General features: G+C 38.3%; 1 protein-coding gene across 2 annotated transcripts; it reads left to right on the top strand.

The window, feature by feature from the left end:
- The first annotated feature begins 2916 nt into the window (after positions 1-2916).
- On the top strand, positions 2917-12875 carry LOC136679182 (LHFPL tetraspan subfamily member 2 protein-like). Of its 2 annotated transcripts, none has more exons than XM_066657556.1 (3): positions 2917-3010; positions 7486-8081; positions 11764-12875. In XM_066657556.1, exons 2-3 carry the CDS (start codon positions 7673-7675, stop codon positions 12018-12020), a joined length of 666 nt encoding a protein of 221 aa, XP_066513653.1. In that variant the 5' UTR covers positions 2917-3010; positions 7486-7672; the 3' UTR covers positions 12021-12875. The 2 variants fall into 2 exon arrangements, with proteins under 2 accessions (XP_066513653.1, XP_066513654.1); XM_066657557.1 differs by having other exon boundaries at positions 2959-3010; positions 7387-8081.
- The last annotated feature ends 14050 nt before the right edge of the window (positions 12876-26925 follow it).

Below are 26925 nucleotides of genomic sequence, written 5' to 3'. Positions count from 1 at the left end.
GTCTGTTTTTGTTAGGCTCCTTTATTAAAGGATGACTTGGTGACTAAGAAGTTGGAATGTATTTTTTGCCTTTTACAGACTGATTCTTTCTAAACGTCTTTAATGATTGTTGCTTTACACGTAGAAAACAGCTTTCACTAAATACTTACTTTTTGTGTTTTATTTAGTTTGACTGTCTTTATTTCCTTCCTAATGTTCACCATTATGTGCAGAGACCACACTGTAAACACATTACTACGCATGTGGAGAGAACTCTGAAATTGTGGGCTGGAAATCTGGAAGAGCTCTGGTTAAATGGTAAATATACAACGGCTTCATGAAGATGACTCATTCACTTCACTACTGGCCTTACAGCATCCCCTTCATTTTCCCTCTTAGCCCCTGCCATTTTAAACCGGCTGTGAGCAAAGCATTTGGACTAAAAGTCATGGCGTAAAAACTTTTGTAACACAGCTGACATCATCACATCTTAAGAACTCAGACTGTTGCAACCAATTAAGCTGAAGTGCTTACATTTGTTTATTAGATCTAAGACAGTTCCTCTGTAGTTTAGTCATTGCTAGATCTCCCTCTGAGGCTATGGCACACCTTGTCACACTGCTGGGGGGAGGGTGTAGCCTCCACTCGGATTTCTGACCACAGAGTGCTGAGGCATAATTTTGATTTAAAGTAATTTATAAAGAGCAGTTCTGATGAAAACCAGAATGTTTATAGAGTAGTGTCTTTATCTCTTCTTAAAAAAAAACAACTCTAGCTTAAATATGAATTGTTATCCATATATTTGTCCATTTTTACAGATAAAAGAGTGTCATGAATTAAGGCGCATGGAGAGTTCATGAGAACTGACAGATGCTTTCCTCAATCTGTGTCTGTTGCTTTCAAATCTCAGAAAATCCATCAATATTCAGGTCATTGTACAGACAACAGTTTCATTTCAGATAAACTTCACTCATTATTCATGCAACAATTGGCTATTATAAGCCATTTGTCTTATAGCGCAATATTAACCATTCTTTGGACATCTGAAAACATGACATTGCCTCCATTCACATTTAATCAACACTTGTTGAGACTGAACATCTCTGACTGAAATCTTATTGTGATTGAAAAGCATACAAGAAAATTGAAATGCAATGTGACAGTGTTCAAAAGCTGGCGGTCATCTTAATCTAACTATGAAATATAAAGCAATACAGAACATGATAGACAGATTTGTTTAATATTGCTAAGGCCTGCATGCCCTGAAAACCCTGATCGTGTCTATCACATGACCACTGATATATCACAGGTGCAGGGAAAGGCTAGGGCAATGAACACGAGGTGATATGAAAATCAAAACAGCCCGTGGAAAGGAAATCAGAGCAGAACATGACAATGGTTCTCTCTGGAGCCGCTGTAAGTTTCTAAAGAAACTTAAAGCACCCCTGAATTGACTTGGGGCCAGTGGAACTGTGCTTTCTGAAATGATGGTGAGTCACTCTATAACCTTAGAATGAGTTAAAACATCATGTGTGATCCAAAACTAATCGGCAACCGTCACTAACTGATGTCACAAAAATTCTTGACCCTTAAATGCAATCAAACCCTCGTGGCAATGTTCCCAAATCAAATGTAAAACCTTCCAAGGAGCAGAGACTATCTCTCTATTGATATTCTTTCAGAAGATACACTGGGTGAGTGTGAGACTAGAAACTTCTGGCTATAAGAGTGTATTCATGTAGCCAGGAGTTCTTATGTCACAAACCTAATAAACCAGTTCTGTCAACATGCGGGGCAAAGCTTTCCAAGTAAGCTTTGGGAATGGGAGTGGAGCAATAGAGGCCAGAACTAATTGCATATTCATGGATTCTTGCATTTTTGCATTCAAGCCATTTTGAAAATAATTTCTAAATACGTCATTTTGATTAAGAAAATGTGACTTAAAAAACGTTTTCAGGTTTGTCACCATATTTGCGTCAACTTAATTATATACAGGGCGGCAAGGTGGCACAGCAGGTAGTGTCACAGTCACACAGCTCCAGGGGCCTGGAGGTTGTGGGTTTGATTCCCGCTCCGGGTGACTGTCTGTGAGGAGTTGGTGTGTTCTCCCCGTGTCTGCGTGGGTTTCCTCCGGGTGCTCTAGTTTCCTCCCACAGTCCAAAAACACACGTTGGTAGGTGGATTGGCGACTCAAAAGTGTGTGAATGTGTGTGTGTTGCCCTGTGAAGGACTGGCGCCCCCTCCAGGGTGTATTCCCGCCTTGCGCCTAATGATTCCAGGTAGGCTCTGGACCCATCGCGACCCTGAACTGGATAAGCGGTTACAGATAATGAATGAATGAATAATTATATACAGTCACCATTAAAATTATTCAGCCCTGTTGCAAATACCTCATAAGAGCCTACTTCCGAATAGGATGTTGTCTCCAATCTTAAGGGTTTCATGAGTTGTATCAGGTAAACCACATCCAATACTGTTCATGGACTGGCCAGGAGTGTTTTGACTGTGATGATTGATTGCTATAAATATGGTTAAGTCAAAAGAGTTGTTCAGAAAGTTAACAGAAGTGATGACTGCCTTGCAAAAACAAGGAAAAAGACACAAAAAGATATCAAAAAGGCACAGAATGCTCGTAGAGATACAGCTGGAAGCATAGTTAGCAAGTTTAAAGCTAAAGGACCATTGGCCGCACTACCAAGACATGGCAGGAAAATATCATCAATATTAGCTATATAAAATTTGCTAATAAACTGAATTTGCAAGTTTAATTTTATTTGTTTCATCGCAGTGATTTAGCTATAGTGTATTATGGAGGAAAAAAGTCAGGGTTTTAATTATAGACAGTTACACCTCTCTTTAAAATTCTATGGCATTCCCAGGACACTTCTTAAGGTTGAGAAAGAGAGCGAGAAAGTGTGTGTGTGTGTGAGAGAGAGAGAGAGAGAGAGAGGGAGAGAGAGACTGACTGACTTCCTGAATAGCCATAGTATAGTAAGAAGAGAAGAATGAATGTACCTTCGCGAACACAAGGGTGAGCATATTGTCTTGTCTCTGTTAAAATGAAGCCGTGTTTGGTCACTTTTGATGATTTATATTGCTTTAACTAACAAACTGACTCGCGTGGATCGAAGCTTCTTCTTTTTTTAATCACATTCCTGGGTTGTATGAGCGTAAGTTCTCGCCGTAAGAGGAAGTAGGTAGTCGGGACTGTTTGGTGTAACGGGCTACGGAGAAACATCTCGCCGTTATCACGGTGAAATATTCTGTTTGAAATCTGAGTGAATAACTCTGCTTCATAGACCTTACCTCTTCGGGTGTTTGGCGGAAACACAAATCTGATAACGGATGGCGCTCGAGCTTATCGTTAAAAACGTACAGAAAGCAGCCAGAGAGGAATTAATAGAATGAAAAAGTACATTCTCCAGTCACATATTTAGCCTTGAATATAAACAAAACCATGTTCTGTATGTTTTCGTCGGTTTTACGTGAAAACATATAAGAACGATATAAACAAAAGTGAAGTAGGCTAACATTCTCTAACTTACTTCACTAGATAGTGTTATTATTGTGTTGTATTTATTTGAGGGAACTTGTTACTCTGCTCAAATTGGTTGTTTTCTGAAGATTTAAGCCTCAAAACAAAACAAATTTTATATAATTAACAGACAAACTACTGTTTTATTTTGGCCTTTGTTCATAAAAAAATCCTAGTGACTAAATCCATGTGGAAGAGGAGGTTCACTCCCATTTCTGCTAGAATGCTGCAATCAGTAATATATGGAGCTATATTAGGGTCAAACGTTTTGTTCACTTGAGATTGAACTTTGAAAAATAAAACAATGTCTTCAAAATTAAAATAAGTGTAGGATGATTTTTTCAGTTTAAATAGAATTTTGATTCAGTTATTTTATTTTATTTTTATAAATAATTTATTTTCAATTTTCACTTTCCTATATATTTTGAAAGTCTTATATTTTTCAATTGCCGATTTTATGTTTTCAAATTTTTTTTTAGTTTCATATCTTTTTTTTCCCCGGTCACAGATCTTATTTACACTTTCAGACCTTTTTTTCAGTTTCAAATCCTTTTTTTTTCAGTTTCAGACTTCTGACCCTTTTCTTGGGGGCATTAGTCTAGAGGGGCGTGGTATAACGACTGACAGCATAGCAATGAAGGCAGAGGAGAGGAGCTTCCTCAGTGTTGACAATGAGAACTATCACTGAACATTCAGCGACTTATTTGTCTGCATTTTGTTCGAAACTTCCATATTAAAATCATAAAAAGCTCAATTGCTTCTCCATTTAAGTTGGCCCCACACGTCCTAAAACAACAGTGCCACCTAGCGGTGACTTGTTTGCCTGCTGGCCACATTTGTGGATGAGGTTGTGTCTCAAAATCCAAAAACCCGCGGGAGAAATTTAACAAAAATATGTCACGGGAAACAGGAGAGTCACTTGATCCACAAACGCAGATTCATCACTTTAAATGCAAGACTGAATTTACAAATATGCAGTGTAAGTTTGAACAATGTATTTTTTTCACGTAAAATTATGATATATATGAAAAACAAAAAAATGTATTCATGAATTTAAATGTATTTGTACAACACGTGAGACACAGATTAGGATACATTCATTTTCGAATACTGAAACATAGTTGTCACTTGGGTTTAATTTGTGGATTAACATTTATGCATTTGTCAAGTGTTTTGAGACTAATCTCTCTCCATAGACAGCTACTTTAAAAATATATCCACAAGTATATATATCCACAGTTTTGTACATTTTAAGTTAACCAGTGTGTAAAACAAATTCCTCTTTAAAAGAATGGGCCAAAAAAGCCCAAATGCACTCCCCTTGAAGAAATGGTCCCCTTTGGCCCAAACCTCAGTTGCCTACAAAAGGCTTGGTGTCTAATTGTTGTTTCTGTTATTTTGCATGTACTTATTACCCTAATACAACAGAAGACTAAATAGATGACACTGAATTCTGGCCCAGAACAAAATAAAAGCAGTATATTTTACACCTGATAAGTTTTAGATCAAATATGTTTAGAGTTTGACATAAAGGTAAGTGAGTGAAACAATTGCATTTCTTAGAGTCTTGTTGTACCTCATTTAGAAAGATGAAAAGGTTTTTATATTTAACGAGATTCCAAACTAAGGAGTAAAATAATGAGAAGAATGAGCAAGAATTCTTGTCTGCTGTTGACCAGTCTCTGAGGCAACATTTGATCCATCAGACACTGAAACTCCATCTGTGGACATTACTGGGCTCTTTGATCCATGTCAGTGGGGGCTCATCCAATTTGAAGACCACGCTGAGACCACAGCAGGGCACACCATTGTCTCTGCAGCTCACAGCCACTCACAGGCAGTCAAATTCTTCAGTGAGGTCCCTTAAGGATCAGAGGCACTCTTGCCATTTATGCCTTTTATTTCGGGGAAGTCATGCGCTCTGATTTGATTACATTACACTCAAGTAATTTTTCCTTGTGTGTTTTTTTGATTTAGACACATCCAAGTGCCTGTCCAGGTAAACAGAAGATCACAGCGTGACTTTTTATAATTGCTAAAACCAGTTTCACATTTAGAGAGAAGAAGCTGACCTCAAATTCACCTCTCACTTTGAGTTTAACACTTATATAAGCTAGATATAAGTATGAGCTGGTACGAGGAGGCCAGTTATGACCATACATTTTTCCCTAACATTTAAAGGCAACTTTCATGATTTTATTAAAAAAAAAAAATAACTGGAAAAAAACCTTAATCTTTTTATTTATTTTTTTATTCACTAGTTCTCCCATTTGGTTGTGTGCTTGAAACTGGTTTAATATGTTTCCGAAGCCTTAGTGTCAGTAAATAGGTAAAAAATGAGTCTCAGTCTAGAATGCAAGGCTTTCTTTCTGCTGACAGCAGTGAAATAGCATCTGGAGGTTTTAAGATTATGAATAGACCTCCAAACATTGAAAAGCATGAACCAAGATGAAGATTTTGCTCTATGCCTGCTCCATAGGTGGGTAATGTTGACTTATTCTTGCTGTAGTTACTTAAGATGGAACAGACTCTAAATTTAGGAGAGCGCTAACTGCCTGAAAGTAAATACAGACAGAAAATGCTAAAAAACAAACAAACAAACAAATACCCTCAAGTTTCTATGGTGATTCAAACAGGGAATTAAATCTTACGGACAAGTTACATTTCAGCACATACAAACAGTAGTTTTTCTGTTTTTCTTTAATTGATATATAAATGACTGTTAACAATTAACAATTTGTATTTTTGTTCAATGTGTTCAACTATTAAACTAACAACCATGCATTCATACATTGTCTGAAACCCCTTATCCAGTTCAGGGTGGCGGTGGGTCTGGAGCCTACCCTGAATCACTGAGCACAAGGCGGGAACACACCCTGGAAGGGGCAGACTAACAGCCAGAAACAGCAAAATGAGTTGACAGGCTAATCCTTGGTGTTGATACTTAGTAGTTGAACTGATGACAAACTCGAGCTTTATAAATGAACATTGTCCTCCTATTTTTTTGTTTAAAAAGTGACATTACATTATTTTTTCTTTAACAACATCTATATATTCCCTAACTATTATTCCACAAAGTTGTGCTATAATTACTATCTTTGCATTTTTGCTGCTCAGATGGAAATGTAAAGTTAAAGCTCTTATACAACGACAATAACGTCATTCAGTTAACTAAAGTGTCTGCTTGCTTGTAAAAAACGCCCAAATCTTATCCACCCATGCAGAGCTTTGATGTAATTGTTGATACATAAATACATCTGCGATAGCAGGCCTCCATTTACAGTCATATTGTGTGTAGTCTAATTCCATTCTGGCTGAAAGAGAGTATCAGTAAATTATCGGTTCAGGTTCCATGTTGTACCCTTTCAAGGTCTGTTATGATTGTATTATGACTAACCGAGGACAGTTTTGTTCCCCTCACTGCTGCACTGGTTTCCCTGTGCTTGCCCGCACAAGCTTAAAACTATGCATCTGCCTGTTACACAGTCCTGCCAGTACTTATCTAAGAGACTACCTGTCATAACTCAGGCCTGAATGCTGTCTGCATTTAACTTGCAGCCTTCTTTGATTCTTTGCTGAGCTGTTCCTTTAAAAGTACCTTGAAAAAATGTTTATATTTCCAATCAAATTATCCCAAAATCCCAGTGATCCATATCTCTATGGGCAATGGTTTTACAGTGCTTACTGGCATGGTAATAATAGTCATATTTACTGGTGTTTTTGGAAGCTATCTGGTCTTTATCAAAAATGGTGCATTCTGAAAAAAAATCTATTTTGAGACAAAAAGAGCCAGAGGCATGGTCCGTGTTTATGTGATATGTTTTAGTTGAAACAGACAGCATTCGATTCTGACAGATGTGGTTGTGTTGCAGGAGTCTGATGTGCTGATTCAGAGCCCTTGAGGAATCTGTCAACACTAGAGAAGTGCGGTGCAGTCTATACACTTTCTTCACCCTCTGTTCTGTTTGTAGGTGTCTGCTTTTCTTAGTTCAATATAGCCATGACGGGTAAGGATTCTGTGATGCCAGACATGGAACTTCTGCTTCAGATGAAGAAGGAACTGTGAAAATAACACTGGCGATCTTCTACTGATATATCTCCATCAGTCTGTTCTTCTAGTTTGATCTCAGCCTGAAGCAGCCTCATAGGATCAGCAACATGTGTCATGTGATTGTTACATGTCGTTCCATGCTCTGGACTTTAATGAGCATTTTGGTGGCTTTTGCTGAACTGATTGCCTTCATGAGCGAAGATTGGCTAATAGCAAGCCACCACCCTTCTGGATCAAACATTTCATTTGTTCCAACGCCAGAGCCTTACCGGCCTTCCCTCGGCCTTTACAGTCGCTGCATCAAGGTGGCCCATCAGAAGATTGTGCAATGCGGACCATACGCAAGAGACTTTACAGAGATTGCAAGTGGATTTTGGCAAGCCACAACAATATTCTTGGGTGTTGGAATCTTTCTACTGTCCATCGTGAGCTTTCTCTCGGTCTTTAGCTTGTGCTTTCAGAGTATTTTGGGGAAAAGCATCTTCAATGTGTGTGGCCTGCTTCAAGGAATTGCAGGTAAGAATAATACTACAGGATGCAATTTATCTACCCCAGTATTAATTACAGTTATTACACTCTTTTTCAGTAGACCTTATTTAAACACATTATTACTGTGTGGTTAAACCTCAGTGATATTGGTCCATTACTAATATACAGACAAGTGTAAACCTAAATATGAATGTTTGGCATTTGATATTTCCACTGGTTATGCAATATCGTTAATATAGGGAAGCCAAATTAAACTCTTGTTCCCCAATACACTAATTTAATCAGGTGCATTTAACATATAGATGCACTTTGACAGAAAAAAATGATCTCCTTCAGTAAATCTTTTAACTTTTTGAGAGAGCACCCAGATTGACAACAGCAACCATATCTTTATCTGAAAGGTGTTTATCCTAATATATATTTCCTTTTCTGCCATAACAAATGCCCAAAAATAATTGAACAACATTGCTGAAAGAATATCAGTGAAACCTTTATGTTAATAAAGAACTATTGTATTATACAAATGTCCTTTTAGTAGTTTAGAGGTTCTTCTTAGAACCTGCATCATCTGAATATAATAATAATACTTCTACTTTAAAAAGTGTTTTAAATTCCAATACCATTTAAAAAATGATTCATTCAGATGTTCTTTAGGACACAAAGAACCTTGCCTCTTCATTTTTAAGACTGTATATTGTCCTCACAGATAAATCGAAATTAAAAAAAGGAAAAGGACAAAGCGTTATAGTAAGATCATTCGTCATGACGTCCTGAAACACTAAATATGACATTAATGATGTTCTCATGTAATAAAAAAGAAAAGACGCAAGGTTTTGTTCAAACACCAGATATATGGCTGATGTACACGATAAAAAAGCAACTGACTGTAGTGTACTATGACTAGATAGCTGTAAAATTATGGGGTTGGCCAGTCACTTTCACACCACCTTTAAAATCAGTTAGAACACTTCTCATATCTCCTGTGCTTAAAGTTCAATTTCTTGCTAATACTATATGGCATTACTTATGTTTAGTCTTCTTCTGGCCCTTTTTTAGCTTTCCAATTTTAGTTCAGCTGCACAGGCCAAAGATAGAAGATTAGGGTATATATTTAGGTCATACTGAGGCAGATGTTAAAGCCTTTGAGACCAGAGGATACAGAGGCTGACATTTCTCTGATGACTTTCATCCAACCCCCGAGTCTCTGGCTTGCCTGGGAAATACACTCTGATCATAAGATTCCACACACCCCTGAACTCCCAACACTTACATCATCTACTGAATCTTGATGACTCTATTGTATTTGAGAGGACCGGTGTTAGTGTAGAAACAGCTGAAGAATCTGGAAGATTCAAGGGACCATTATCGTAGGTCCTTCTTTTATGTTTACATGAGGTGCACATGTGACAACTATGCATTAGTGTATAAAAATTTGAATTATTTACATGAGAATTTTTATGGTGCCTTTAAGTGCCCTGTTTGGTGCTTCCCTCAAATATGTAACAGACTGATACTATTTATTACAGTGTGAATTGGTGGGACTGAATGGGAGGATATGTGTAAAACATATAAACAACAGCAAATTCGTACTTTATCAAATGGCATCAGTAAGCACACTGTATAAGAAGAGTGTTTTTATAAAAGTCAGGTAAAGTCTGGAATATTTTGGCCCTTGTGCATGTGTTTTTTTTTCTGTTTCTAGAATTAGAGTAGACTACTGTGGTGTGTGCAAGTCATAAATTGCTATCTCTTATTTCAGTGGGGAGTAAAGCATCTCAACCACATTTTCCCTGTTCCCTCAGCTGCATTTCCCAACCCAGCCCACAGCAACAGAGCTATACTGTTGACTGAGGAGAAGCCTGCTTTTGCCAATACCAGCATTAACCTCTGTCCTTCAGTAGAAAAATAGTATTTCACTTCCATTTTATTATGATTATGTAATTAACCATAATGGAATTTAATGGATATTTTCTTTCTTACCATTTCATAAAATTAGCATGTAGTATTTCTAGCTATATTTCATTACTCTGGAACAGTGGAACTGCATTCTGCAGGATGAAAGAACACAATTCAGTATATTTGGGAAGCTTTTACTATGGAAAAGAGGGACAAACTACTGACTGATATTCGAAGGGTTTTCTCATCTTCTTTAAGGTACAGGGAAAGTAGACAAACTTATTAACTACATGTTTCAGATTCAGCATAGATTTGGTCAAAGAACCCTGGAGTATTCCATAAAGTGGTTTAAGAATTTCTAATAGTAATATATAAAGGGGTTTATCTAAGGACAAGAAAGTGGTGTAGCTGCACTGTAATCTCACTTAAAGATTTATGATGCTGAGATTGAGCAATTCCTTAACAGTCAGAAGAATGGCTTCTGAGGCAGGACCTCGCATGCCCGCTCTGATGATGGAGTGAGTATACTATGTGGTTTAGAAAGCACCCTGGCTCACGCAGTCCTCCATGTGCAATAGCTGGCCAGATAAAATCCCTATCATTCACTGCTACAAATATACAATGATGTCTCATGTTTTGGGGATGTTTAGAAATTAAATAAAGCCATTTATTTTAGAAGAATACCTGAGACATTGATTATGATGTGTATTTTCTGGAAGCAAAACTTCATGCTGCAGAATGTTTCTGAGAAACTTTGCAACTTCTACCCAGAACAGATCTTTCAGATGATATCTTGCAGTTCAAAGGGATCCCAATGTTTAAACAGAAAGGGTGAGGTCTTACTTCACAGACTTGAATAGTACAAAGAAAAAAAAAGGGACTTCTCGAGGAAAATACATCACATTCTGTATTGGACTTAATACTTATTCTGAAGACTTTATTCCCTCACGTCAGTCTATAATAACTATGATTGTGAACCTTTAGGATTACACTGACTCACAGCAGCACTCAGGATAATGACAAAGAATGTCAGTTTTCTCTCATGAACAATAAGGAAAAAGTATGATTTAATATTATGTCATAATTATACCCAAATCTTAACTCGCCCTGTAAAATGTGCCTGCAACAAGGGCCTAAACACCTGCATGTCATATGGGTTTCATGGTTTTATTTTGTATTCTGTATTATTCTGTATATTTTTAATGTTTTTATTTGGTTATTCTGTATATTTAGCGCTGACAAGTTAAGAGGGTACTACAATATTATGTAACACACATCATGGGCCATCAGCGCAGTTAATAGACACTAGCAGTCATTTTGGAAACGTTCCTGAGGGAAGAAACACAATTCTTCCAAAAGATATTTGCTCAGCTGGTGTTTTGAAGTGTTTGGTAGAGAGGACTGTCTAATGCACTGATCCAAAATCTTACCTTTGTTGTTCATTTGGGATCTAGTGAATGTAAAGGCCATAGCATACAAGTTGGATTATTTTTCAAACATTACATTTACCATTATATTTCAAACATTACCATTATAAATAAAGGTGATCTGTCAAAATAATTTTGTATTAATTTACTGTGTCCCTTCAATTCAGTTGGATAAAAATGACCCAAACTATTCTAGCAAAATGTGTCTCCTCACAGCCACTGGAACCCTTCAATGTTCCAACATCTGGTGTCAATTTTCACAAAACAGACTCTTACTGCTCTAAAGAGAGAACAAACTCCCTGTTAATAGCCTTCAGAAGGAATGTTGGATGAGCAAACCCAGGTGGTATAATGTATTATAAATTCTATCCTTTGTCTCTGTACAGGTTTGTTCCTGATGCTGGGGCTAATGCTCTATCCCACAGGCTTTGGCTGCGAGAAGGTGGTGAGCTACTGTGGTCCGGAAGCTTCTGCGTATAAACTGGGTCAGTGTTCTCTGGGCTGGGCCCTGTACACAGCTATAGGAGGAACAGCGCTCACCTTCATCTGCGCCATGTTCTCCGCCCAGGCCGAGATTGCCACATCCAGCGATAAGGTGCAGGACGAAGTGGATGAGGGCAGGACGCTCATCTGTGTGCTGTAAACCTGGAGAGGAGGTCCTGTTAAGGTCTATTAACTGAACTGATACTTGACTGCTGCATTGATGTCTTGGCTTTGTAGGCCTTGTGATATCCAGATGCTGTTACATGGATTTATTCTGTATTGATAGTAAAATGCCATTTCTAATACATTTTTTAACCAAATGTTAGTTTTGCTGTCTTTTAAAATACGTATCTTTCCATTTTACTGTTTTATCATCACTGATTAACCGCTTTAATGAATGTAGACTTTAACCAAACTATGCTCTTCAAAATAAAAGTTCTTTAAAATGATCTTTGGAGAAATGCCATGTAAAAGAATGTGTTGTGCCGTGGTTCTTATTGTGATTTTTAGTAAATTAACAGTATAGAATAATTTACACTCTGTGGAGCCATGTAACATTTTATAGTATAATTAGGCCTTTTAAACAGTTACAATAAATTTCTGCATTGGTGCTCTAACACCCAAATAACGTCTTGAAAAATAAACTCATACACATACATACATTTACAGTGGATGTATCTTAAAGGTTGACACCCCATTTGACAAGCCATGTACATTTAAAGATTTTCAGAGTGTTCTCTATGATTTAAGCAACATATTTTGTTTTTTTTTTCCTTCTGTTTTAGTTTTCATTTGATATACAATGTACAGATATATTTCAAAAAATAATGTTGCTTGACATTTTTACTGTTCACACAAACACTTGAAAGACTGATTTGAGGATTGTTTTGTACTGGAATTTTCATGCTGCACAATATTTGCTGCCTGTATTTTCCATGTATTTGTTATATTAACAAACATTTACTTATGGTTTAATTTTTTTTTGCTGTGCTTTTAACTGTGCATTATGAATAAAAGCATTAGATCAAAAACAACACTCATTTTCATTTGTGCTGTTTCACACAGTGCTGTCAAAGTCAGGAAACGGATTCAGGAAATATATACTCACTACATATCATCCTACTATTTATAGCACAATATCAGTGCAGTAAGCAGGAAAAGAGGAGGAGTCCCTGCCCCTAGTTCTGGTCAGTATCACCATGTAAACAACACCTACATTTGTTCTACTACACACACACACACACACACAGGGTACAGGTTTCCCCAAGGCCTAACGCAGAAGTAAACTGCAAGTTGAAACAGAAGAAAACAGTACATGAGTAAAATTACAAAAGAGGAATGAGGCTTAGGTGCAGTTGTTATGATGCTGTTACTGAACTGCACTGAAATAAGCTACAACTGGAGCATGGTAAAAACAATGGTTGGGCCGGACTGGCTAAATAAAGTACACTATGTGGTTTAATGTTTCTAGATACTTGCTCATTCAGTGAATGGCTTTAATTTAGAGTTCTGTCTTTTATTTTCTTTATGTTGGAACACTGCTATGAGAACTGCAGTCAGCCAGGTCCAGGACTGATGAGGGATCATTACTTATCAATCACAAGCTCCACTCCAATTCATGCCTAAAGTATTAGATGGAACTGCTCCACAGGCCGGTCCGGGGGGCTTTACACTTCTCTAGCCCACACTTGAGGCTTATCAGCTGAACCAGACCATACTGTTTCATTTCATACTGTTCTGTTAAGAAAATACAGGCTGTATGTTCACAACTGAATAACTGTATTTTTAAACTACTTCATGTGGTAAGAAAGAGGGACCAATTTAAATCATGTCAGATACTTTGATTGAAATGAATCAAAGCAGAAAAAGGTTCAGATTATTTCTCATCAATCTACATCTTGCAAACGTTTTGTCATCCGATGCCCTTTTCCCGTTTCCAATCATTTGTACTGAAAGGTGTGGTAAGGGGAGGATACACGCAGAAGCTTCTCTTATGTGATGTGAGAAGATGATGCCAGTCTCTGTGGCCCCTGTGGCCTTCCCCTGCTGATCAGAAACACACGACAGGCCTCTTCATCTTGTATGACCAGGCGATCAATTTATAATTAGCTTTGTGGTGATTAATGCCTTCCCAATGAAGCGGCCTCTTCCCTGATGAATGTATGCAGGACTTCCCACCTAAACTGCTGTCCAAACAGGCACTGCTCACTGTTTCATCTCATTAGAGCACCATGTCCTGCTCTGCGCATCTCTTATCCCCTTCTACACATGGGCTTCTGTGAGAAACATCATTCTTGTCTTTCTATATCTCTACTAATTTCTTTTAAAAGCATGATGTTTTGGATTGACTCCATCAGGGCGCTCTAAAGAACCTGTCAATGGTGGTAGATGGATGTGCAAGTTTAAAAACATGCTTCTATACCAATTAAAGATTTTTTCTAGAACTCTACATCCAAACCTAGCGTACAGTTCCAATGGTTTTAGGAATATATGAGAGTCAAGGTGTCGGTTCCCAAAGTTTCAACCTTAAACTATTGAGTTCTATATAATAAATAACTAGAATATCTGATTCAAGATAAAACATTTATTTTATAATGAAAATGTACATCTTATATTGGAAGCCTGTTATACATTCACTCTCTACAGAACTTTGGTGTTGTTCAACTTGTTTGTATGTATCCACTTGTAAATGTGATCAAATCACTGAAAGAATGTTCAGTGCAGTGGTTCTGAATGTGATTTTAAATATTTTAACAATGAGTGATGTTTTTTTCTGAAGAATATTCTAAAACCTGACCTGGTTCTAAAAATGTAATAAAAAGCATGTGTATTTTACAAATAAATTTCTTTGGAGTGATGTCAAGGGGTATGGTACTGATGTGGTACTGATGTGCCTCTACCTGCTGTAAATATCTGCGTCTGTAATTCTTTCAGTAATAAGACATGACAAGACAAGACAAGATACAATCAGCTTCATCTGTTTCCAAAGGAAACTCTAAATGTCCCAGTATAGCTGCATCTAAGGCACAGTGTAAACACCCCATTCAAAGATATTCTCATCTCTCCCCAGGTCATACAATCCATATAAGGTAAATCAGCTGGAACCTATTTCGAATTCACTTGTTCTGTGATGTTCGAAACACACGCAATGCACATATATTCACATATATTCATCTACATTGTTTAAATATGTACTGTTTAGGAACAATGCAGGGCAGCCAATCGCTAAAAAGCACTCAGTTACAATTATGAGCTTTTAGGGCATAGTGATAAAAAAACTGTTAAAATTTGGGACACAAAAATCCAGTCATAAATATGTAGAAAACAGACCATATACATACTTTGTATGTCCAAAGGTTTCTGGACAGTTGCTCACCTTACATGTCTTTCTGGAAACAAGGATATCTGCTCCCCATTTGCTGCAGTAACAGCCTCTCTTTCCTGAGAATGTTTTACAAGACTATTAGTGAGGTCAGGTCCTGATGTTGGATGACTAGCTCTGGATCAGAAATCTGGATCTGCATCATTGCCATTTTCGCTTATAGGCTGTCTACGCACAGCGGACATAAAGCGTCTAAATGGTATAGATACAGAAAACAGACCTCCAATCAATCAGTCAATTACACAGACAATGTCTCCAGGCAAGAAATCTGTGTAAGCGAAGGCCCACAATAAATGACTCCCTTTCTTTTATGCGACGTTTGCAGTAATGTCGTTTTTCTAACACTTGGGGGCGCCTTTGTCAAGCTGTTGATAAGCCCCTGCTCCTAAGTCTGTGCTCTCCTGCTAGGCCTCGACACAAAGAGCAGATGAAAGCGCTTATGCAGATGAACTCCAACCAACTGACAAACTGCAAATGTAATGAACATTTAGGAGGAATTAGATACGATTACTTGCACATTCATTTTTCATCCCACAATGAGCCACTGGAGAGAGAGAGGGTTTCAGACTCCAATCACAGCTGATTGGCCTCAGTGTGGGAAACCTCCCTAACGGTTGGCTTTTATAAAGCTATGACAAATCAGCATGTAAACCACGGACCCTAAAATGATTTGTTGTTGACACAGACATTGTTATCTGTTTCTGATATTGTAGAAAATTTGGAACCTTTAAAATTATATATATAATTCATGATTAATGCAGTACCAAAGACAAACAAATATATTTTTTAAACTTGTTACATATTTGGGATTTTCAGGGAGAAACCATACAACGGACAAATGGCGTCAAACCACTACATATTTATCCATCTACTGCAGTAAATGGTCATGGCTAATTTTTCTGGCTAATCTTCTACAGCGAGCCAAACAACGGTCGAGCTATAGGTGTGAAGCCAACGACGAACAGATAAACAAAACTCTGTATGCGTTGCTGTGGTGTAACTGCAGTGATATTAATGTCCTCTGAGCTCCATTAATATTCCTGTCTATCAGTGTGCCTTTCTCTCTCTGTGTGAGTGTTAATGAGCAGGAACTCCTCTCTGCTTCACTGTGTATGCAGAGCACTACAGTTAATATACAATTTGAATATTATATAACCTATATGTTTGCACAGGTCTAAAGAGTGCAGTATTATACGTAACTTCAATGTCATCAACTATAATATGTGACTATTACAAATCAAACATATAGTAAGTGACTAAAAGGATAAAGTTCATGATCCTGTGAAATTTGATGGCTCTGCCTTAAAAACCATAGGAGGAGTAGCATTGTGAAAAATGTGAAGAGAATAATAATAATAATAATAATAATTCAAACAAGAGTAATAAGGAATTGTATTAGTTTCTGTTTTCTAAATTATTATCAAATCTGAATTATGATTTTATGATTTACTGCATATGGTCAATAGAATGTGGACACATGCTCATCCAACAGCTCTTCTGAAATCCAGGGTATGAAATACAGAGTTTGCTCCTCTGGGCTCAGAAACAGCCTCTAATCTGCTTGGAAAGCATTATACTAAATTTTAGAACATTGTTGTGAGGTTATCACTGCATTCAGCCACAAGAACTTGGTTGAGGTCAGGTACCAATCTACTACAGTAAGTTCTGAATCACAAATGCTACTCCAAATTCTCCCAAAGATTGAGTGCTGAGGGCTTTTCAGCTCTCTAGCTGACACTTGGCACTGGGCATGGAGACATTAGGTTTGTGATGTTTTCAATTCACGGTTCTCTTTGCCAATCATAGCTATGTGTAGGGCTGGATGATGTGGCCAGAATTTATATCAAGATATATTTCTTCGTTTCTGTTTATATGATAAGTCAGATATTGATATGAAAAATAAAAAAGCAAAGATAAATTGTCGGAAAAAACAAGAAACATGATATTGACAACCTTAACCTTGGCTTTGCCAATATGAATATTTTTAAAATAACTTTAAAATCGAGTGCCATGAACAGGCGGCAATGCCCTGTAATGAACGTCAGTCCGTGACTGATGCTGCAAATAATGCATATTGAATGACTGTAAATGTGTTTTAAAAAATCATATCATGGTTACTGAAAGTTTATATTGTGATATATATTGATACTATGTTATTGTCCAGCCCTAGCTGTGTGTATTCTCTTGTACATAATTGACCACTGTGAGTGTACACCTTGAAGTGATTGAAATCAATTCTGTATACTTTTGGATATATACAGTGTGTTGAATGGATTAGGGCACTGTCAAAAATGTATTACAGCAATTACAGCAACAACAACAACATCCAAGCTGTGGAATCCATGACATAAAGAAATGAAAAATTATTCTTTTTTTAGAATTACTAGTATTCTTCCTGATCTGTAAGATCATAAAGCTGTGTAGCATGGCTTCTATCTTTTTCCACAGAGCAGTCCTAACATCATTTCAGTGTGTAGTCAAAAGCACACTGTTGGTTTTGTGAACACTGTTAATCCAGCAGGCTGGTCAGTCTGTGAACCCTTCCTCCTGACTGCAGCACTGCTGACAGCACCATTAAACATCCAGAACACACTGCTTCCCCATCCCATCTCTTTGACCAAAACACACTGTTCCCTGGAATAATCCTCCCGGACACTAACAGGAAGCAAATCCAACACTGTGGGTTACGCTGCTGTTAAACTCTGACTTACATAAAAATTGGCATAATATATGAGATAATATATAGGAGCATCAAACAATACATCGTTAATCATCTTTAATCACATTTTTGTATTTAATTATGTTTAATGACAATTGTTTATATTAAAATAATGAACATTTGTTTTAAATAAGTGCCTTATAAGAAATAATTTATTAATTTATAAAGTGTTGAAGTCACTAGAAACGTCTGAATAACTGTTATAAAGAATATTGAGCAATATTGAGAATATTGAACTTGAGCAAGTTCGTTGCGTATTGTATTTAGGGAGCAGACTGAACCTTGTCTGGTTCTGGTTTATGTGCAACAGACTGTTTACATTGTTTCCATAACAACAGAGGAATTACCATGAGAGCCATGTGACACTGTCCTTGTCTCTATATTTGCTTTTCTCTGTAACAGTGTCACATTCTTTCAGACCCATTGTGTTTTCTCACACAGTGGAAGGATGCACAGGAACATTTGAGGAATTTTATTGTATCAGCTGTGGAGCTCAACTAGATCAAGCATGGTTCCTCCATGTTCCTCAGGCCACTGAATACATATCAGATTTTGTCATCATCTTACACCTAATCCATTCATAAATATTCAGGAGAATGAATAACTTAATTGACTGGAAATTACACGAAGGGTGGGCTTCTACACAACACTGTAGAACAATCAAAAATATACCACGGCTTACTAACATTTTTTAGTCTGTTCATTTAAAATTTAATAAAAAATAAAACTGATTTTTTTATGAGACCATATACATGATGTTTATATATGTTTCTGAAGGGACATAAAATAACATTAATTATATATTTTCTGTACAGTTACACATTCTGATTTTACTGCTGATGCGCTGTAACAGTTTGGCACATTGGTTTGTTGTAAATTTGTCTTGCTATAACTTCCATCTTTCAGCAATGGATTCATTTGGGAGAGAATAGCACATTTTGTCTCTGTGATACATAATCAACATATGGGCTGTATATCCATAACCGTGTGTGTGCTTGGAATTTCAAACGCACGTGGGCTCCCGTGTCCTCGGGATATTGATTCAACACAGTTGGTGGCTGTGGGGGCTGAGAGGGGAGGGGGAGGGCCAGTGGGGGGGCGAGAGAGTGTTTAGCGTGTAGTGTCTGCAGCAATGGCGCTGGTGCTGGTGGTGGTGGTGGAGTGTGTGTGCGCCTCCGTGTGTGTGTATGTGTGTGCAGATGTTCCATTGTGATGGATCTATTATCCAGCTATTACAAGATAAATGAATGATCTCTCCTATTTTCCATGCCTCTAGAAAATTGAAATTGGGGGGTGGAGGTGGTGAAGTGTGTACGAATCTAAGTGTGTGTGTGTGTGTGTGTATGTGTGTGTGGTGCTGGTGCTGGTACTGCTGCTGGTGGTGGTGTTGGTGATGCGTGTTGGGGTTGGAGGGGGGGGGGGGTTAGCAGCCCCACATCCTAGCTGCATTATTAGGGTTGTTGGGATAGCCATTAATTTAAGGAAGGCCCGATGTCTCTGCATTATCAATCAAGCCTCAGCCGTCTTGCAGTGATGACCATGCACTCTCAGGTTTATGCCACCTTAATTAGAATTCATGGCAAAATATATGCAAGGAAGCATCCTGTAGCCCTCATCATTTCATGGAGAATTTATTGTTATTTGGCCAAGCATTTTGCTTAGAGTGATATTTCCTATTACCAGCCTGTCAGCTAATATAGCTCGCCAAATTCGCCGTGTGAGATATTAGTTGTCTTGCAGCTCAGATACCTGGCCTCGGATATATGCAGAACCGAGTTTTCAAGACCATCTGCAGCCTACACACACGGCTGCAATGAGCTTAATGAGATTCCAGACTTCCGACATCAGGGGAAATTGCGTAATTGGCGACAGACAATCCGTCGTATGTACAGGTGGATGAACTGGACAATTAGCACCTGAATATTTCAAAACAGTTGTCTCACGCTGCTATTTCCTAACCCCTTGTTTGTTTTCATATCTGCATTATCTGCTCAGAGGAACGATGATCGCCAATTAAACGTGTACCACCCAAATAGTGAGGGGCATCAGAGTATATTTCCCATAATTTACTGTCAAAGCTGGCACGCCGTATGATAAATAGTGGAATGCAGTCAAAGCTGATTACACACTGCACTAGAAGTGCAGTTCACTGTCAGGAAGAAGAGCGATTGACTTCCTATTTACATATTAATGAAAGGTAGCAAGAATATGTGAAAGAAAAAAACAAGTGCGCGTGCACACACACACACACACACTCACACAGTATTCATAGGGCGCGACATTTACAAATAAAGCTGATGCTGAGAAAAATTTAAATTAAACCTATTTAGATTAATAAATGGAAGGGGCCTTTGGTAGGCCGCACAATTTGCATTTCCATTTTCAAATTAGAGTGGGTGACTCCTGGAGTAATGCGATGATGAGCCTCTAACTGCTCGCTGCATTGGTGGCTTTTAGAGGAAGTTTTTTTGCACAAAGCATGAATATGATGACCTTCCTTATAATTTGCCATTTGCCCTCTAAGCAGCACTCAAGAAAAAGAAAACTCTAAATCTGTGTGTGGTGAGTGGCGCCGAATATCAGAAATATGGACTAAGTTTGTGAAGTATAAGTGCAGAAAACACTTTGGATGTACACTGAATAAACATTATTTGTGATTTTACACTTTCTGAAGGTCGATCCAGATGGGTACGCTTGTGGAAATGGAAGAAGGGATTATTTTGATTGTGCTGCAGGCTTCCCCTCTCACCTTTGTTCATCTTTGACAATACGCTGTTGTTGAAAATCCTGTCTAAATGACCATCACATATTTTTAAGTAGGAGGGTAAAAAATGTGGGAAAATGTATTTAACAGAAAAAAACCCACCAAAGACTCAACAACTAAATATAACATCACACTTCCTTTTTTAACATTCATTAAGTTCTGTAATCCACTTCAGAGTCTAATCAGAATCACCAGGTGCAAGGCAAGGCACCAGTCCATCAAAGAGCATCACTCACTCACACCTATCAACAGTTTTGAAATGCTAATCAGCTTGTGTTTTTTTTGGACTGTGGGAGGAAACCGGAGCACATGGAGGACACCCACACAGACACTGGGAGCAACACTACCTGTTGTGTCAGCAAATACCTGTTGCGTCAGATTCGTTTTCAGGTTTTCATAGCTATCTGGCAGATATTTTTCACACCTCTTACAATCTGCCTGCATTTCTAGCTTCTTGCGATCCAAGTAATCTCAGACACATTCAATGAACTGAGGTCTGGGCTTTGTGATGGTGTCCTGAGAACACCAGGAGTTTCTTTGTCTTCTTTTTGTTAACCATTGTGTTTTGCTCTGTGTCAGCTACCCATCCATTCAGACCCATAGTGTTAGTTCTCGACAGAAACGACTGTCATTTTTTTCCATTCTGAAGTAAGAGTACAGCTTCATCTTCTCCAATATTTCATTAAAAAATGTCCCTTTTTATTTTCCATTGGTTCCAGTATTCTCAGAAATATTCATTAAAAGCTTTTAATTGCCACTTTGTTGAAATGTGACTTTTGAACAGTAGTTTATATACACTACTTATATAAAATCTGCTTGAAATGGAAAGCATGCTGTTGCTACTACATTAGAATCTTACATATTTTCTTTCATTGAACATTTTGGCATGAATGGACCAACAGAAATGGTTAGTTATGATAGAGTTAGCGTTTCATATGTAGATTTTGTTCCAAAAGTAGCAAAATACAAAAGGATTTCGGACCAAAAAAAAGCTACTCACTACAATCTCTGAGTCCTCAGGAAATCACATTTATCCTAACGTATCTGAGCTCTGCAGGCTAAGGCGTGCTAGTTTTAGCCTTCAGTTCATAAAACCGAGCTGTGAGTGTATAATGGGCTGCACAGAGAAGATCCATCCAGCCCTTTCTTTTTCATAATGGCTTTGATGGACGTCAAACCATTGTGAAAGTGCTGTAGACGGGGGCAATGTTCTGCAACATATGCAAACTTATCAGCCATAGTTTTAATGTGCTGCATCTCATTGGCTGCCTTATGTCCATGTGCATTTTAAAAAGGGAAAAAAGTGTCAAAGGAGACAGAGATGATAACTGAGGTTCATACTCCGGGTGCAGGCTATTATATCGTCTTAAGTGCTGTGGCAATTATATTTGGTGAAGAGCGAACTCTTTGGGCCGGCTGTAAATGGATAACAAGCTTTATCCTTGGCTGTACATTGAGGACAGCGGTGTGTGTGAGAGAGTGTGTGTGTGTGTGTGTGTGTGTGTGTGTGTACGTGCTTGTCATTGGCTTAATCCAATGACAATTTGTCTAAAGCCCTCCGTATGCTTTACATTGCAACCTCTAGCACGAGCCCCTGGCACCGGTTGCCATTTGTGCTCCAAGAGTTGACTTGATTTTCTGTCAATTACCTGCGTTCCCTATTAGATGGCTTTGTGACTTTGTGGTGGCTCTGTGCTGTGATCAGAATCCTCCTCGGCTTGCCTAATAGATAGGAGTTGTCTCCCCCTCAGCTTCACAATGAGCATCAAAGCCTCGGATACAGGCCGCTTCATGGACAGATGCAACCTTAATTAATGCCGGGAAAATTCAAGCTATTTCTGGTGGTGACCAAAGGTTCTTGCTTTGCATCGCTAGACCACTCTACGATCAAAGTTTTCTTCAAATGAAGATGTTGGACAGCACTACCTGTCATGAAAGAGGAGATTGAAGTGAACAAAAAAGGATCTGAACATGTTCTTGACTTGATTGTGCAGTCCTAGAGTTTTAAACATGAACAGAACCCTCCACTGTAGAGATCCTCAAATAGAGTACTGTCTGTAAAAGAGATGTGCAAGATACTTATGTTTTAACAACATCAACATGGTGAAGTTCTATTGATTTTATAGGTGTCCCAAAACATTTAGGTGCCAATATTGTTGAATTAACTTTGAAAAAACTTGATTGGTTCAGAATCTGCACATTTTATTGAAGTTCATTAAGCTTTTAAATATTTTAAAGAGGGTATGTCAGAAAGGAACAAAATCTGTGTTCCCTTGGTTCCATACATTTACTCAGGAAAAATAAAGGATATGTAAAGGTTCTTCAGTGGTCTAAGGAATCATTATATTATGTGGAGGTTCCTAAAACGATTCACATTAAAATATTCTTCTATTCAAAGCTTAATTTAGAGACCAAAAGAGGCTCGTCAAAGACACCGTACCATCCTGTAGAATAAATTTTGTCATCACTTTAGCAATTGATGTGGTTCTGTCATGGCTTCAAAGAACTATTTCAGGCACCTTTACGTTTCTGACCGTACCTGGCCTTTCCAAGGCAGAACGATGTTTATTTGTCATGAATACATGCGCATGCCCCATGGATTCACGCACTCCGCAGACTAAAATTGGTCGCTGTGACTGGTCTCCTTCTCGCTCAGCCGTGGCCTTGACGACGATCCACAGCACCCTGCTCTGCTCTCCCTATTACAGATGCTAATTATGCTATCTCACCCTGCTGCTTCCATAACCAACCCAGCATAATGCCTAAATTAAGACTTTATTAATGTAAGTCAGCATTTAATAGTTTTAAAAATGATTTATATTGTTTTTCCTGCTCCGAACAAATTAAATCTGTAGCTTATATTAACACAGGCTTTTCATCGATTGGGGGAAGTTAAAAAGCCTGTTACTGTCACATTTTCATCTTTAGTTCCACATCTGAAAACCCCAGACAGGCAGAGTAAACAATCGCAATGGGTGAAGGTTTTAAATAGGAGGTATTTCCGTGCTGGAGTTGAGCTTTTTTCTTTACTAAGATTCAACAGCTTTTAAGCTTTTATAATAATAATAATATATATGTGTGTGTAAATATTAGATAAATAATATGTAAATACATCAACTATTATTATTATTAGTATTATTATTATTCGAGGTTTATCCTTAGATTGACTAGATCACAAATCAGAGCACACAACTATGAAAGGCTTTACATTATCTCAGAAATAATGCTTATCTTAAAACACAGACGATTTCGGTCTTAAGCTTGTTTTTGAGATAAGAGCCAACCCTGAGGTTTCACTATGCCATCACCACAGTCACATATTGTTTTATATAGGCTAAGACATTGCCTGTGACAAAATTTCGGAATTAGGTGGCATGTGAATAGAAGCAAGGCATATGAATTTTTCAGGCAATTTTGGGTAATTCTGATACTTGATTACTGGGTCTCTTTGAAATAAGAGCATGCATGGTGAAATGTAATATAGCCCACCTCTCCCCCCATCCCCATTACTCTTAGCATGCTGTGAAATTCCCATCTTACACACTTTGCTGGCCAAGGCCATGAATTATGCATTGTGCCAGAGAAATCCTCAATCTCACGCTTCAAGACCACCGCGCATTACCCTGCTTCCATCTCTATTACCAAGATGAATTGTTGAATGGGGAGGTATTTGATGGGATATGGTTCTAACTTCATTGTTTGTTTGCTGTGTAAAATCTCTCTTTTGTGCGAGTCTGCTTTGTGTGTTGAACCAGTGGTGGATTTTATGGTTCTTCAGAGGGTGAAAACGGCAGGCTTGGTTATGGGAGCGCGCCATTTGTGATGGAAGCGTTCATGACTTCATGTCTTACTGTACTGAGGCTGCTGTTTGGGATCGTTATTGCTGTGCTTATGTTGTGTCGCCGTACGATGAAAATGATCATCTTAAATTATGAAAGATGGCTGTAGAGCATGCTTTGGCAAACCATAACCCACAGTCTTTTGCTGCACACTGTCTAAGGCTTATGTAAAGGACAAAAATGGGTTATTAACACTGTACAAGAGATAGAGGGATATCATAAATGCATTTCTATAACAGAAATTAATTTAAGCAGCAACTAAAGTTATATATTCATATATCCAGCACTTCATGTAAAAAATATTGTATCTGTCCACACTTGCCTCATAAGGATCATTAGTGTCCATTCCTTTCAAATGTTCTCTATTACACAGTCATTTAAGTATGTTGGACCCGTTTTCCAGATCCTAATAGCCCTTCTTTAGCATGTCTTATCAGTCACTGATTGAGACTCTAATATCATCATGGACATTTCTCGCACTGTCTGTAATGATAAAATATTAGCCATGCTCTGGGTGTCATAATTTAATCTCAGACTGGCGTTTGAGGTCAGGCCCAGGTATTAAACTACTGAACCTGCATTAACTGAGTTGCCTTGCCTTGTGTTACCTTCATTAAGCATGCAAATGAATAATGCCCATTAATGCCCAGGCATGTAAATTCCTTATTTGTGCTCTGAGGTAGGTATTTTGACAAAATGTAGAATGCTGTTCTTTTGTATGTAGCCCACAATGTTATTCTTACTTCAGGGTGCAGAGCATGTGCAGCAAATAAATGCAAGTGATAAATTACACATAAGGTGAAATAAATTAAGATTCCTTATATCTGCATTGGTAAATTTTGGAATTCTGCTGTTCCTAGCCTATCACTTGGCATTTGGTAGCATTTACATTATACAGTCTTATTGTGTTTGACCTTCTCTTTAGCAGACATGTAGTCAGAAATAACACTCAGACATTTGGATCTCGCCCAAAAAAATGCATCTAATCCTCCTTTTCAATAGGTGGGCCTCTGATAACTTTTCACTCATAATTAGCTGGTCTTGATATGAGAGACGTTGGGAGGAAATTGAACTGTCAGCAAATGGAGGCATGCGTTTGGCCTCATCACAGTGAGTTGGGCCCATCATAATTTGTTCATTTGGTGCCTATCAGTCCGGCTTCATCTCCCAGGCGCCAATCCGTTGACCTCCCCCCCCTCCTCAATTCCATTTGGTTCTGCTTTAATTATGACTCAGCAAATCCAAAGCAATAGCAGAGCCCACCTCAGCTGTCACTCAGACGCTGATTGACATAAACCAGATAGCCGGCGTTCTTCCAGGAAAATTGAAGCAGTGGCAGCCGAAGATTAAAAAGGCTGTCGGTTTGTCCCCTCTTAGTGAAGCTCTAACCCCACAGGTTCTCTTTCTTCGTCTTTCCCTCTTTTTTTCTCCTTTACTGCTTGTGGGGAATATTCATGATGGACGCGTGCACGGAAGCATGCCTTTGTCCGCAGCCCTACATGTGATTAATATAAATAGGTGAAAAGGCTTTTAACATTTGTGTTTCAAAATGTCAGCCGTCGCTGGGTTCTACTTGAGCGAATCAGCTACGGAAAGGTAATTAGTCCAATCTTGACAATGCAGCCATTCATAGACTCCGTTCTGAATGCCTCAATTAAGCAAATGTTCCGCGGCTTTAAAGCGACGGCCTGTTTTGCCAGCCACCAGCGTATTGTGCCACATGCTAGTGCTGGTCATGCTTGGGCTTAAGCTAAGCACTTAACAGCCATTTGCTCAAGGGGCACGGACCTCTGCTTGACATTGTACATTCATTGGCCATAATAAGATGTGCTGCAATTCTTTCTCAGAAGTGAGGCGAAGGGCACATTTTTATCAGACGGATGATGAAGCATTGATTTTTTCGCCTGTTCTAAGGGAAAATGATGACTGCCGGGCCCCCCCAGAGGAGCCCCGGTGCCGATCAGTATAGGTGATTTTAATTCAGTTTGCTTCTTCAACTCGCTTAACCCTCATGGGCTCAAGGCAGCAACTGAAACAACATTGTAACAACATTACCTCAACATAGTTTTCTCTCGCTTTACTTATAAACTTCTGTCAGGAAGGTAAGAATTGCTCACTGATAGCATCTGCCAAGTTCTGATCCACAGGGCAGTTAATGGGTTTAACCTAAATGATTTTCTGTCATTCTCTTTGGGAGGGGGGGTTAGTCTCAAACCGGGGCTTTGTAATAGGCCAATTTGTTAACCCTCTCACAGTGAGGGCATTCAATATGTGTCTGGTCAGCAGAGAATAGGTTAGGACTCTATGTTGATAAACCTGGATGCTTGGTTGCCTTTTCAAATGTGAGTTTTTATTGGCTTC

Source organism: Hoplias malabaricus, chromosome Y (assembly GCF_029633855.1).
Source record: "Hoplias malabaricus isolate fHopMal1 chromosome Y, fHopMal1.hap1, whole genome shotgun sequence".
NCBI classification, from domain to species: Eukaryota; Metazoa; Chordata; class Actinopteri; order Characiformes; family Erythrinidae; genus Hoplias; species Hoplias malabaricus.
The sequence above is the reverse complement of the archived record's forward strand: the minus strand, read 5'-3'. Positions and strand labels throughout refer to the sequence as shown.

What these genes read in the sequence shown, in the direction of transcription:
- LOC136679182 (XM_066657556.1), top strand. Translation starts at nt 7,673, where the DNA reads ATGTGTCATGTGATTGTTACATGTCGTTCCATGCTCTGGACTTTAATG. An exon ending in CCTGCTTCAAGGAATTGCAG is followed by an intron (nt 8,082 to 11,763) that starts GTAAGAATAATA and finishes GTCTCTGTACAG; the next exon opens with GTTTGTTCCTGATGCTGGGG.